At 46.5% G+C, this 15,352-nt stretch overlaps 1 protein-coding gene across 3 annotated transcripts in view; it reads left to right on the top strand.

Moving 5' to 3' along the window:
• Positions 1-15,352, top strand: part of dnajb2 (DnaJ heat shock protein family (Hsp40) member B2) — a 59,088-nt gene that overhangs the window by 40,288 nt on the left and 3,448 nt on the right. For all 3 annotated transcript variants that reach the window (XM_061971819.1, XM_061971817.1, XM_061971818.1), the window contains 5 exons: positions 738-854; positions 1,016-1,090; positions 1,153-1,258; positions 12,504-12,574; positions 12,639-12,914. In XM_061971819.1, the coding sequence (XP_061827803.1) occupies positions 738-854; positions 1,016-1,090; positions 1,153-1,258; positions 12,504-12,574; positions 12,639-12,914 (645 nt within the window). The remainder of the gene's footprint in view (positions 1-737; positions 855-1,015; positions 1,091-1,152; positions 1,259-12,503; positions 12,575-12,638; positions 12,915-15,352) is intronic.

The following is a 15,352-nucleotide window of genomic DNA, read 5'->3' on the forward strand; positions in this document are numbered from 1 at the left end:
ACTGACTTTGATACAACGTTGATTATACGTACGTGTCCTTTAAAACTGACTTTGATACATTACCGTAGTTATACGTACGTGTCCTTTAAAACTGGCTTTGATACAATGTTGATTATACGTACGTGTCCTTTAAAACTGACTTTGATACATTAGTTATACGTACGTGTCCTTTAAAACTGGCTTTGATGCAATGTTGATTATACGTACTTGTCCTTTAAAACTGACTTTGATACAACGTTGATTATACGTACTTGTCCTTTAAAACTGACTTTGAAACAATGTTGATTATACGTACTTGTCCTTTAAAACTGACTTTGATACATTGATTATACGTACGTGTCCTTTAAAACTGACTGATACATTGGTTATACGTATGTGTCCTTTAAAACTGACTTTGATACAATGTTGATTATACGTATGAGTCCTTTAAAACTGACTTTGATGCAACGTTGATTATACGTACTTGTCCTTTACAACAGACTTTGATACATTGGTTATACGTATGTGTCCTTTAAAACTGGCTTTGATACAATGTTGATTATACGTACGTGTCCTTTAAAACTGACTTTGATACAACGTTGATTATACGTACTTGTCCTTTAAAACTGACTTTGAAACAACGTTGATTATACGTACGTGTCCTTTAAAACTGATTTTTGATACAACGTTGATTGTACGTACGTGTCCTTTAAAACTGACTTTTGTGTTGTCATGTCTGTCATGTTGTTTGTTTCCAGGCTCGTACAGCTCAGACTTTTCTCCAGACTTCCCAGGGTTCAACTTCACATTCCGCAGCCCCGATGAGGTTTTCCGAGAGTTCTTCGGTGGCCAGGATCCCTTTGCCAGTTTCTTCGGTAAGAGACCTAACTATGTTGAATAATTATTCATATTAATGTGTTTGAGTGTGTAGAATAGGAAATGAAAGTGTGTATTGTGTAAATATTGTGTATGAGTTCACGTAGTTAAGAGTGTTTATTGTCATGGCGACTGTCACGGTGTGTGTTTCTGCCATCAGATGACTTCCCGCCCTTCGGAGGCTCGTCGTCCCGCATGGCGCCCAATCGCTTCTTCTCCTTCCCCTCAGCAGGAGGTAGACGCCTCACACTGGCCGCCGTCTTGCAGCGTGTCACAAAATGTTGTTTTTGTCTTCAGCTGAATTCTCCTCCATGGGGGCTTTCCCCAACATGGGGGGAGGCAACTTCAAGTCCGTGTCCACGTCCACTCGCATCGTCAACGGCAAACGCACCACCACCAAGAAGTAAGAAATATCTTCTCAAACCCAAATATTGCCTGTCATGTTGTCTCTGTAGATTGTCTAGAGTGGTTGAACACAACCTTTAGCAACATGCTAGTCCACTTCACATACATTGTTTCCATGGAAACGGAACAATGTATTAATTATGCAGGATTTGTCGAGATTGGCAAAAATGTTCAAGTTCATTTTTATTTATTTTTTAAATTAATTGACTGATCAAATATGGGTTTACTATTGGGCAAGTGCACAGATGAAAAACCAGACAGATTACTAAAACTTCATTACCTAACAACAAAAGCTTTATAAATAATAGACCTGGGCCGATATTTGATTAGGCAATAAATTAAAAAATGAATATAAATGAACTTGAAAATGTTGCCTATATATATATATATATATATATATATATATATATATATATATATATATATATATACAGGTAAAAGCCAGTAAATTAGAATATTTTGAAAAACTTGATTTATTTCAGTAATTGCATTCAAAAGGTGTAACTTGTACATTATATTTATTCATTGCACACAGACTGATGCATTCAAATGTTTATTTCATTTAATTTTGGATGATTTGAAGTGGCAACAAATGAAAATCCAAAATTCCGTGTGTCACAAAATTTGAATATTACTTAAGGCTAATACAAAAAAGGGATTTTTAGAAATGTTGGCCAACTGAAAAGTATGAAAATGAAAAATATGAGCATGTACAATACTCAATACTTGGTTGGAGCTCCTTTTGCCTCAATTACTGCGTTAATGCGGCGTGGCATGGAGTCGATGAGTTTCTGGCACTGCTCAGGTGTTATGAGAGCCCAGGTTGCTCTGATAGTGGCCTTCAACTCTTCTGCGTTTTTGGGTCTGGCATTCTGCATCTTCCTTTTCACAATACCCCACAGATTTTCTATGGGGCTAAGGTCAGGGGAGTTGGCGGGCCAATTTAGAACAGAAATACCATGGTCCGTAAACCAGGCACAGGTAGATTTTGCGCTGTGTGCAGGCGCCAAGTCCTGTTGGAACTTGAAATCTCCATCTCCATAGAGCAGGTCAGCAGCAGGAAGCATGAAGTGCTCTAAAACTTGCTGGGAGACGGCTGCGTTGACCCTGGATCTCAGGAAACAGAGTGGACCGACACCAGCAGATGACATGGCACCCCAAACCATCACCCAACCATGCAAATTTTGCATTTCCTTTGGAAATCGAGGTCCCAGAGTCTGGAGGAAGACAGGAGAGGCACAGGATCCACGTTGCCTGAAGTCTAGTGTAAAGTTTCCACCATCAGTGATGGTTTGGGGTGCCATGTCATCTGCTGGTGTCGGTCCACTCTGTTTCCTGAGATCCAGGGTCAACGCAGCCGTCTACCAGCAAGTTTTAGAGCACTTCATGCTTCCTGCTGCTGACCTGCTCTATGGAGATGGAGATTTCAAGTTCCAACAGGACTTGGCGCCTGCACACAGCGCAAAATCTACCCGTGCCTGGTTTACGGACCATGGTATTTCTGTTCTAAATTGGCCCGCCAACTCCCCTGACCTTAGCCCCATAGAAAATCTGTGGGGTATTGTGAAAAGGAAGATGCAGAATGCCAGACCCAAAAACGCAGAAGAGTTGAAGGCCACTATCAGAGCAACCTGGGCTCTCATAACACCTGAGCAGTGCCAGAAACTCATCGACTCCATGCCACGCCGCATTAACGCAGTAATTGAGGCAAAAGGAGCTCCAACCAAGTATTGAGTATTGTACATGCTCATATTTTTCATTTTCATACTTTTCAGTTGGCCAACATTTCTAAAAATCCCTTTTTTGTATTAGCCTTAAGTAATATTCTAATTTTGTGACACACGGAATTTTGGATTTTCATTTGTTGCCACTTCAAATCATCAAAATTAAATGAAATAAACATTTGAATGCATCAGTCTGTGTGCAATGAATAAATATAATGTACAAGTTACACCTTTTGAATGCAATTACTGAAATAAATCAAGTTTTTCAAAATATTCTAATTTACTGGCTTTTACCTGTATATGAGGGACGGCGTGGCGAAGTTGGTAGAGTGGCCGTGCCAGCAATCGGAGGGTTGCTGGTTACTGGGGTTCAATCCCCACCTTCTACCATCCTAGTCACGTCCGTTGTGTCCTTGGGCAAGACACTTCACCCTTGCTCCTGATGGGTGCTGGATATAATTTATATAAGGCTGTCCAACGATTAAAATATTGAATCGCATTGTTCGTAGTTAACTGAAAATTAATCACGATATCGCAGAAAATATCATTTTTTTGGTCATCAATAAGTGTACACTACACAGCTCATTTTTAAGTCTTTAATGCCATGACTGGACAATTAATTTGCTTTAATGACACGTTCTAAACATGGTGTACATTGAAACAGCTCAAAATGGTATTCCTGCTCTAGGAGCACCCGCATTTGGAGGAGAGGAGCTACACTTCCATGTTTAGACAGCAGTTTCACGCACTAATAAGACAAAATGTGGATCGTTACGATCATGCTTTGATGGTAAAAGATGTATGGTGACTTTTTTTCTACGTGATTACCGTATTTTCCGCACCATAAGGCGCCCTGGGTTAAAAGCCGCGCCTTCAATGAACGGCATATTTCAAAACTTTGTCCACCTATAAGCCGCCCCGTGTTGTAAGCCGCATCTAACTGCGCTAAAGGAATGTCAAAAAAAACAGTCAGATAGGTCAGTCAAACTTTAATAATATATTAAAAACCAGCGTTCTAACAACTCTGTTCACTCCCAAAATGTACGCAAATGTGCAATCACAAACATACGTATATCAACATGGACAGAGCTGCGTGAAAAAAGCAACCCGGCCTCTTCGCGTAAACTTAAACTTACCTTAACCACTCGCTCATCTTTTCTTCATCCATCCCTTCGAGTTAGCTTTTATGATGACGCCGGCTGGAAAGGTCTCTTTTGGCAAGGTCTTCCTTTTGAATATCACCATGGGTGGAAGTTTCTGGCCATTAGCATGGCAAGCTAGAACCACAGTGAAGGATGACTTCTCATTCCCTGTGGTGCGAATATTCACCGTACGTGCTCCCGTTGTATCCACAGTGCGGTTCACAGGAATATCAGTTGCTGTGAAATAGTAATCCGTGTGCGGATGGAGAGATTGCGTCTTTTCATGAACCGGATCCCTGACGCTTAGTAGGAGCCATTTTGTGGTCTTTACAGATGTAAACACACAAAGGAAATGAAACGTACGGTGATATCCGCGCGCTTTTTCTTCTTCTACGCGGGCGGGTGGTTGCTTACAGTAGAAGAAGAAGCGCTTCCTATTCTATGGGGGCGGGTGCTTACCTTGGCGGTTGCTTGCGTAGAAGAAGAAGCGCTTCCTGTTCTACCGGGAAAAAAGATGGCGGCTGTTTACCGAAGTTGCGAGATCGAAACTTTATGAAAATTAATCTTAATATTTATCCATATATAAAGCGCACCGGGTTAAAAGCCGCACTGTCAGCTTTTGAGAAAATGTGTGGTTTTTAGGTGCGGCTAATAGTGCGGAAAATACGGTACATGTTTCTGATATACTGTACTTTACATGTTGTACAAGTTAATGGCATCCATATCTATGTTTCAACCTTCTCTACCTACTTATTATTCAAATGTCATATTCAGCCTGTTAAACATTCTGGAATTGCCAACTAATAATCAGAACAGCTTCTAAAGGATATACCATAGCAATGGTAATATTGTGTAGTAATTACTGGATGTGGACTGCAGAGGGCGGTAGCAGACATATTAAACCTGGTCTCAGTGGTAACCAAGAAGAAGTCATGTAATTACTGGATGTGGACTGCAGAGGGCAGTGGTGGACATATTAAACCTGGTCTCAGTGGTAATCAAGAAGAAGTCATGTAATTACTGGGTGTGGACTGCAGAGGGCAGTGGTGGACATGTTAAACCTGGTCTCAGTGGTAGGTAACCAAGAAGAAGTCATGTAATTACTGGATGTGGGCTGCAGAGGGCAGTGGTGGACATATTAAACCTGGTCTCAGTGGTAACCAAGAAGAAGTCATGTAATTACTGGATGTGGGCTGCAGAGGGCAGTGGTGGACATATTAAACCTGGTCTCAGTGGTAACCAAGAAGAAGTCATGTAATTACTGGATGTGGGCTGCAGAGGGCAGTGGTGGACATGTTAAACCTGGTCTGTGGTAGGTAACCAAGAAGAAGTCATGTAATTACTGGATGTGGGCTGCAGAGGGCAGTGGTGGACATGTTAAACCTGGTCTCAGTGGTAACCAAGAAGAAGTCATGTAATTACTAGATGTGGGCTGCAGAGGGCAGTGGCAGACATATTAAACCTGGTCTCAGTGGTAACCAAGAAGAAGTCATGTAATTACTGGATGTGGGCTGCAGAGGGCAGTGGTGGACATATTAAACCTGGTCTCAGTGGTAACCAAGAAGAAGTCATGTAATTACTGGATGTGGGCTGCAGAGGGCAGTGGTGGACATATTAAACCTGGTCTCAGTGGTAACCAAGAAGAAGTCATGTAATTACTGGATGTGGGCTGCAGAGGGCAGTGGTGGACATGTTAAACCTGGTCTCAGTGGTAACCAAGAAGAAGTCATGTAATTACTGGGTGTGGACTGCAGAGGGCAGTGGTGGACATGTTAAACCTGGTCTGTGGTAGGTAACCAAGAAGAAGTCATGTAATTACTGAATGTGGGCTGCAGAGGGCAGTGGTGGACATATTAAACCTGGTCTCAGTGGTAACCAAGAAGAAGTCATGTAATTACTGGGTGTGGACTGCAGAGGGCAGTGGTGGACATGTTAAACCTGGTCTCAGTGGTAACCAAGAAGAAGTCATGTAATTACTGGATGTGGACTGCAGAGGGCAGTGGTGGACATGTTAAACCTGGTCTCAGTGGTAACCAAGAAGAAGTCATGTAATTACTAGATGTGGGCTGCAGAGGGCAGTGGCAGACATATTAAACCTGGTCTCAGTGGTAACCAAGAAGAAGTCATGTAATTACTAGATGTGGACTGCAGAGGGCAGTGGTGGACATGTTAAACCTGGTCTCAGTGGTAACCAAGAAGAAGTCATGTAATTACTGGATGTGGACTGCAGAGGGCAGTGGTGGACATGTTAAACCTGGTCTCAGTGGTAACCAAGAAGAAGTCATGTAATTACTAGATGTGGGCTGCAGAGGGCAGTGGCAGACATATTAAACCTGGTCTCAGTGGTAACCAAGAAGAAGTCATGTAATTACTAGATGTGGGCTGCAGAGGGCAGTGGCAGACATATTAAACCTGGTCTCAGTGGTAATCAAGAAGAAGTCATGTAATTACTAGATGTGGACTGCAGAGGGCAGTGGTGGACATATTAAACCTGGTCTCAGTGGTAATGTAGAAGAAGTCATGTAATTACTAGATGTGGACTGCAGAGGGCAGTGGTGGACATGTTAAACCTGGTCTCAGTGGTAACCAAGAAGAAGTCATGTAATTACTGGATGTGGACTGCAGAGGGCAGTGGTGGACATATTAAACCTGGTCTCAGTGGTAATGTAGAAGAAGTCATGTAATTACTAGATGTGGACTGCAGAGGGCAGTGGTGGACATATTAAACCTGGTCTCAGTGGTAACCAAGAAGAAGTCATGTAATTACTGGATGTGGACTGCAGAGGGCAGTGGTGGACATATTAAACCTGGTCTCAGTGGTAACCAAGAAGAAGTCATGTAATTACTGGATGTGGACTGCAGAGGGCAGTGGTGGACATATTAAACCTGGTCTCAGTGGTAATCAAGAAGAAGTCATGTAATTACTAGATGTGGACTGCAGAGGGCAGTGGTGGACATATTAAACCTGGTCTCAGTGGTAACCAAGAAGAAGTCATGTAATTACTGGATGTGGACTGCAGAGGGCAGTGGTGGACATATTAAACCTGGTCTCAGTGGTAACCAAGAAGAAGTCATGTAATTACTGGATGTGGGCTTCAGAGGGCAGTGGTGGACATATTAAACCTGGTCTCAGTGGTAACGTAAAATAAGTCATGTAGTTACTGGATGTGGGCTGCAGAGGGCAGTGGTGGACATATTAAACCTGGTCTCAGTGGTAACCAAGAAGAAGTCATGTAATTACTGGATGTGGACTGCAGAGGGCAGTGGTGGACATATTAAACCTGGTCTCAGTGGTAACGTAAAATAAGTCATGTAATTACTGGATGTGGGCTGCAGAGGGCAGTGGTGGACATATTAAACCTGGTCTCAGTGGTAATCAAGAAGAAGTCATGTAATTACTGGGTGTGGACTGCAGAGGGCAGTGGTGGACATGTTAAACCTGGTCTCAGTGGTAGGTAACCAAGAAGAAGTCATGTAATTACTGGATGTGGGCTGCAGAGGGCAGTGGTGGACATATTAAACCTGGTCTCAGTGGTAACCAAGAACCCAACGTGTCCTGGGTCTTCCCTGTGGCCTCCTACTGGAAACACCTCCCTAGGGAGGTGTTCGGGTGGCATCCTGACCAGATGCCCGAACCACCTCATCTGGCTCCTCTCCATGTGGAGGAGCAGTAGCTTTACTTTGAGTTCCTCCCGGATGACAGAGATTCTCACCCTATCTCTAAGGAAGAGACCCGCCACCCGGCGGAGGAAACTCATTTGGGCCGCTTGTACCCGTGATCTTGTCCTTTCGGTCATAACCCAAAGCTCATGACCATAGGTGAGGATGGGAACGTAGATGCGACGGGACGCAATTACACATTTCCCCAAACTACGGAACGGGCCGACGGTCAAAAATGTTAATCGCGCGTCCCAAAAAACGATTGACGTTAAAGCGGGCGTATAGTTGACGAATTATTATTGCGTTAACTTGGACAGCCCTGATATATATCCATCCATCCATCCATCCATCCATCTTCTTCCGCTTATCCGAGGTCGGGTCGCGGGTGCAGCAGCTAAGTCTCCCCAACCACTTGGTCCAGCTCCTCCCGGGGGATCCCGAGGCGTTCCCAGGCCAGCCGGGAGACATAGTCTTCCCAACGTGTCCTGGGTCTTCCCCATGGCCTCCTACTGGAAAAACCTCCCTAGGGAGGTGTTCGGGTGGCATCCTGACCAGATGCCCGAACCACCTCATCTGGCTCCTCTCCATGTGGAGGAGCAGCGGCTTTACTTTGAGTTCCTCCCGGATGACAGAGCTTCTCACCCTATCTCTAAGGGAGAGACCCACCACCCGGCGGAGGAAACTCATTTGGGCCGCTTGTACCCGTGATCTTGTCCTTTGGTCATAACCCAAAGCTCATGACCATTGGTGAGGATGGGAACGTAGATGCGACGGGAGGCAATTACACATTTCCCCAAACTACGGAACGGGCCGAGGGTCAAAAAAGTTAATCGCGCGTCCCAAAAAACGATTGACGTTAAAGCGGGCGTATAGTTGACGAATTATTATTGCGTTAACTTGGACAGCCCTGATATCCATCCATCCATCCATCCATCTTCTTCCGCTTATCCGAGGTCGGGTCGCGGGTGCAGCAGCTAAGTCTCCCCAGCCACTTGGTCCAGCTCCTCCCGGGGGATCCTGAGACGTTTCCAGGCCAGCCGGGAGACATAGTCTTCCCAACGTGTCCTGGGTCTTCCCCGTGGTCTCCTACTGGAAACACCTCCCTCGGGAGGCGTTCCGGTGGCATCCTGACCAGATGCCCGAACCACCTCATCTGGCTCCTCTCCATGTGGAGGAGCAGCGGCTTTACTTTGAGCTCCTCCCGGATGACAGAGCTTCTCACCCTATCTCTAAGGGAGAGCCCCGCCACCCGGCGGAGGAAACTCATTTGGGCCGCTTGTACCCGTGATCTTGTCCTTTCGGTTATGGGTCAGATAGGAACGTAGATGCGACGGGACGCAATTACACATTTCCCCAAACTACGGAACGGGCCGAGGGTCAAAAACGTTAATCGCGCGTCCCAAAAAACGTTTGACGTTAAAGCAGACGTATAGTTGACAAGTTATTATTGCGTTAACTTGGACAGCCCTGATATATATCCATCCATCCATCCATCTTCTTCCGCTTATCCGAGGTCGGGTCGCAGGTGCAGCAGCTAAGTCTCCCCAGCCACTTGGTCCAGCTCTTCCTGTGGGACCCCGAGGTGTTCCCTGGCCAGCCGGGAGACATAGTCTTCCCAACGTGTCCTGGGTCTTCCCCGTGGCCTCCTACTGGAAAAACCTCCCTAGGGAGGCGTTCGGGTGGCATCCTGACCAGATGCCCGAACCACCTCATCTGGCTCCTCTCCATGTGGAGGAGCAGCGGCTTTACTTTGAGTTCCTCCCGGATGACAGAGCTTCTCACCCTATCTCTAAGGGAGAGACCCGCCACCCGGCGGAGGAAACTAATTTGGGCCGCTTGTACCCGTGATCTTGTCCTTTTGGTCAAAACCCAAAGCTCATGACCATAGGTGAGGATGGGAACGTAGATGCGACAGGACGCAATTACACATTTCCCCAAACTACGGAACGGGCCGAGGGTCAAAAACGTTAATCGCGCGTCCCAAAAAACGGTTGACGTTAAAGCGGACGTATAGTTGACGAGTTATTATTGCGTTAACTTGGACAGTCCTGATATATATCCATCCATCCATCCATCCATCCATCTTCTTCCGCTTATCCGAGGTCGGGTCGCGGGTGCAGCAGCTAAGTCTCCCCAGCCACTTGGTCCAGCTCCTCCCGGGGGATCCCGAGGCGTTCCCAGGCCAGCCGGGAGACATAGTCTTCCCAACGTGTCCTGGGTCTTCCCCGTGGCCTCCTACTGGAAAAACCTCCCTAGGGAGGCGTTCGGGTGGCATCCTGACCAGATGCCCGAACCACCTCATCTGGCTCCTCTCCATGTGGAGGAGCAGCGGCTTTACTTTGAGCTCCTCCCGGATGACAGAGCTTCTCACCCTATCTCTAAGGAAGAGACCCGCCACCCGGCTGAGGAAACTAATTTGGGCCGCTTGTACCCGTGATCTTGTCCTTTCGGTCATAACCCAAAGCTCATGACCATAGGTGAGGATGGGAACGTAGATGGGGCGGGACGCAATTACACATTTCCCCAAACTACAGAACGGGCCAAGGGTCAAAAACGTTAATCGCGCGTCCCAAAAAACGATTGACGTTAAAGCGGACGTATAGTTGACGAGTTATTATTGCGTTAACTTGGACAGCCCTGATATATATCCATCCATCCATCCATCCATCCATCTTCTTCCGCTTATCCGAGGTCGGGTCGCGGGTGCAGCAGCTAAGTCTCCCCAGCCACTTGGTCCAGCTCCTCCCGGGGGATCCCGAGGCGTTCCCAGGCCAGCCGGGAGACATAGTCTTCCCAACGTGTCCTGGGTCTTCCCCGTGGCCTCCTACTGGAAAAACCTCCCTAGGGAGGTGTTCGGGTGGCATCCTGACCAGATGCCCGAACCACCTCATCTGGCTCCTCTCCATGTGGAGGAGCAGCGGCTTTACTTTGTGCTCCTCCCGGATGACAGAGCTTCTCACCCTATCTCTAAGGGAGAGACTCGCCACCCGGCGGAGAAAACTCATTTGGGCCGCTTGTACCCGTGATCTTGTCCTTTCGATCATAACCCAAAGCTCATAACCATAGGTGAGGATGGGAACGTAGATGCGACGGGACGCAATTACACATTTCCCCAAACTACTGAACGGGCCGAGGGTCAAAAACGTTAATCGCGCGTCCCAAAAAACGATTGACGTTAAAGCGGACGTATAGTTGACGAGTTATTATTGCGTTAACTTGGACAGCCCTGATATATATCCATCCATCCATCCATCCATCCATCTTGTTCCGCTTATCCGAGGTCGGGTTGAAGGTGCAGCAGCTAAGTCTCCCCAACCACTTGGTCCAGCTCCTCCCGGGGGATCCCGAGGCGTTCCCAGGCCAGCCGGGAGACATAGTCTTCCCAACGTGTCCTGGGTCTTCCCCGTGGCCTCCTACTGGTCGGACGTGCCCTAAACACCTCCCTAGGGAGGCGTTCGGGTGGCATCCTGACCAGATGCCCGAACCACCTCATCTGGCTCCTCTCCATGTGGAGGAGCAGCGGATTTTCTTTGAGCTCCTCCCGGATGACAGAGCTTCTCACCCTATCTCTAAGGGAGAGCCCCGCCACCCGGCGGAGGAAACTCATTTCGGCCGCTTGTACCCGTGATCTTGTCCTTTCGGTCATAACCCAAAGCTCATGACCATAGGTGAGGATGGGAACGTAGATGCAACGGGACGCAATTACACATTTCCCCAAACTACGGAACGGGCCGAGGGTCAAAAACGTTAATCGCGCGTCCCAAAAAACGGTTGACGTTAAAGCGGACGTATAGTTGACGAGTTATTATTGCGTTAACTTGGACAGCCCTGATATATATCCATCCATCCATCCATCCATCCATTTTGTTCCGCTTATCCGAGGTCGGGTTGAAGGTGCAGCAGCTAAGTCTCCCCAGCCACTTGGTCCAGCTCTTCCCGGGGGATCCTGAGGCGTTCCCAGGCCAGCCGGGAGACATAGTCTTCCCAACGTTTCCTGGGTCTTCCCCGTGGCCTCCTACTGGAAACACCTCCCTAGGGAGGCGTTGGGGTGGCATCCTGACCAGATGCCCGAACCACCTCATCTGGCTCCTCTCCATGTGGAGGAGCAGCGGCTTTACTTTGAGCTCCCCCCGGATGGCAGAGCTTCTCACCCTATCTCTAAGGGAGAGACCCACCACCCGGCGGAGGAAACTCATTTGGGCCGCTTGTACCCGTGATCTTGTCCTTTGGTCATAACCCAAAGCTCATGACCATAGGTGAGGATGGGAACGTAGATGCGACGGGACGCAATTACACATTTCCCCAAACTACGGAACGGGCCGAGGGTCAAAAACGTTAATCGCGCATCCAAAAAAATTATTGACGTTAAAGGGACGTATAGTTGACAAGTTATTATCACGTTAACTTGGACAGCCCTGATATATATATATATATATATATATATATATATATATATATATATATATATATATATATATATATATAATTCTGTGTCGTATTTTACTCAAATATGTAGTTTTGTGGAGGCTTCAACCAATAATTCATGTTTACAATCATTCTCATGTTGAACTCTGCTTCACCATGCAAACGTTTTGGTGGGTTGGTGGATTGGGTTCCACTGTAGTGTACTGGAATGTTCCGTTACAAACAAAACAAATAGAATATTTTCAAAGTAGTAAAGCAATGGAATATTTTCAAAGTACATATTTGCTCGTAGGATTAAGGAGAACGGCCAGGAAAGAACGGAGATGGAGGAAGATGGCGTCCTAAAGGCTGTGCTGATTAACGGTAAAGCCACACCCACTGTCCACACCTGGGTAGTGACGCCACTGAAGCGCACCTGTGTCGCCAGGTGTGGAAGACGACCTGGCTCTCGCTCTGGAGCTCAGCAAGCGAGACGGCCGCCAGCATCAAGCGCCTTCAATCCAGACTAGGTCGCCGCTGGACGCCGGGAGGACCTGGTCCGGTCCACATTCTGCCGGCGCGCAGCGCTCCTTTAGCTCCGCCCCCTTCTACCACTACGGCAGCCAGCGAGACGAGGACGACGAAGACCTGCAGATGGCGTTGGCGTGCAGCCTGTCAGAAATGGAGGCCCAGCAGAGAAGCGCTGCTCCCGACCTCATATCAGGTGCCGGGGGAGGGGGCAGGGCGGGGCTTGACACAGCTGCTGGCCAGACAGGAAGTGGGCTAAATGCTGCCGGGCACAGCAGCGATGGCGGCAGCGAGCCAAAGAAAAAGAAGTGTGTGTGCGTTGTGTGCTGAGACTGTGTGACCTCAACTAAACATGATGACTTGGAACGTCTTCATTTAACCAAGACAAAGTAAGAATGTAAACCAAGACAGAGTAAGAATGTAAACCAAGACAAAGTGTGGATGTAAACCAAGACAAAGTATGGATGTAAACCAAGACAAAGTATGGATGTAAACCAAGACAAAGTGTGGATGTAAACCAAGACAAAGTGTGGATGTAAACCAAGACAAAGTATGGATGTAAACCAAGACAAAGTATGGATGTAAACCAAGACAAAGTATGGATGTAAACCAAGACAAAGTATGGATGTAGACCAAGACAAAGTATGGATGTAAACCAAGACAAAGTATGGATGTAAACCAAGACAAAGTGTGGATGTAAACCAAGACAAAGTGTGGATGTAAACCAAGACAAAGTATGGATGTAAACCAAGACAAAGTATGGATGTAAACCAAGACAAAGTATGGATGTAAACCAAGACAAAGTATGGATGTAAACCAAGACAAAGTGTGGATGTAAACCAAGACAAAGTATGGATGTAAACCAAGACAAAGTATGGATGTAAACCAAGACAAAGTATGGATGTAAACCAAGACAAAGTATGGATGTAAACCAAGACAAAGTAAGAATGTAAACCAAGACAAAGTATGGATGTAAACCAAGACAAAGTATGGATGTAAACCAAGACAAAGTATGGATGTAGACCAAGACAAAGTATGGAAGTAAACCAAGACAAAGTGTGGATGTAAACCAAGACAAATTATGGATGTAAACCAAGACAAAGTAAGAATGTAAACCAAGACAAAGTATGGATGTAAACCAAGACAAAGTAAGAATGTAAACCAAGACAAAGTATGGATGTAAACCAAGACAAAGTGTGGATGTAAACCAAGAAGACAAAGATGGTTAGAAGTAGTACACCCTCTCAGTGCCTACGTTCTGGACTGCATATGTGCCAAACCTCATAGACAGGGCCTGATCTACTAAGACCGTAACAACAGGCGCTACGCAGCGAGTGCAGACTATAAAGTACGTGTAGTATTTGTGGGCGTGTGATCTACTAAGACTCTGAGTAATATTGATCTATTAAGACTCTGAGTAATATTGATCTATTAAGACTGTGAGTAATATTGATCTACTAAGACTAAGTAATATTGATGTACTAAGACTGAGTAATACTGATCTAATAAAAGTGTGAGTAATATTGATTACCGGTACCTTATTTAAGTGAGGCTTTTTTTGTGTAATGTACGGCTCTCACCATGGAGACACTCATTTACTGCGCATCCATGTTATCTTGCTCCTACCTAGGGATGGCTACTAAGAACCTAGGGGGGATGGCTACTTAGAACCTAGGGGGGGTGGCTACTAAGAAACTAGGGATGGCTACTAAGAACCTAGGGATGGCTACTAAGAACCTAGGGATGGCTACTAAGAACCTAGGGGGGATGGCTACTAAGAACCTAGGGGGGGTGGCTACTAAGAAACTAGGGATGGCTACTAAGAACCTAGGGGGGATGGCTACTTAGAACCTAGGGGGGATGGCTACTAAGAACCTAGGGGGGATGGCTACTAAGAACCTAGGGGGGATGGCTATTAAGAAACTAGGGATGGCTACTAAGAACCTAGGGGGGATGGCTACTAAGAACCTAGGGGGGATGGCTACTAAGAAACTAGGGATGGGTCCTAAGAACCTAGGGGGGATGGCTACTAAGAAACTAGGGATGGCTACTAAGATCCTAGGGGGGGATGGCTACTAAGAAACTAGGGATGGCAACTAAGAAACTAGGGATGGGTACTAAGAAACTAGGGATGGCTACTAAGAACCTAGGGGGGATGGCTACTAAGAACCTAGGGATGGCTACTAAGAACCTAGGGGGGATGGCTACTAAGAAACTAGGGATGGCTACTAAGATCCTAGGGGGAGATGGCTACTAAGAAACTAGGGATGGGTACTAAGAAACTAGGGATGGCTACTAAGAACCTAGGGCGGATGGTTACTAAGAAACTAGGGATGGCTACTTAGAACCTAGGGGGGATGGCTACTAAGAAACTAGGGATGGGTACTAAGAAACTAGGGATGGCTACTAAGAACCTAGGGGGGATGGCTACTAAGAACCTAGGGATGGGTACTAAGAACCTAGGGGGGATGGCTACTAAGAACCTAGGGATGGCTACTAAGAACCTAGGGGGGATGGCTACTAAGAACCTAGGGGGGATGGCTACTAAGAAACTAGGGATGGGTACTAAGAACCTAGGGGGGATGGCTACTAAGAAACTAGGGATGGCTACTAAGAACCTAGGGGGGATGGCTA

The sequence above is a fragment of the Nerophis lumbriciformis genome, linkage group LG13 (genome assembly GCF_033978685.3).
Source record: "Nerophis lumbriciformis linkage group LG13, RoL_Nlum_v2.1, whole genome shotgun sequence".
NCBI classification, from domain to species: Eukaryota; Metazoa; Chordata; class Actinopteri; order Syngnathiformes; family Syngnathidae; genus Nerophis; species Nerophis lumbriciformis.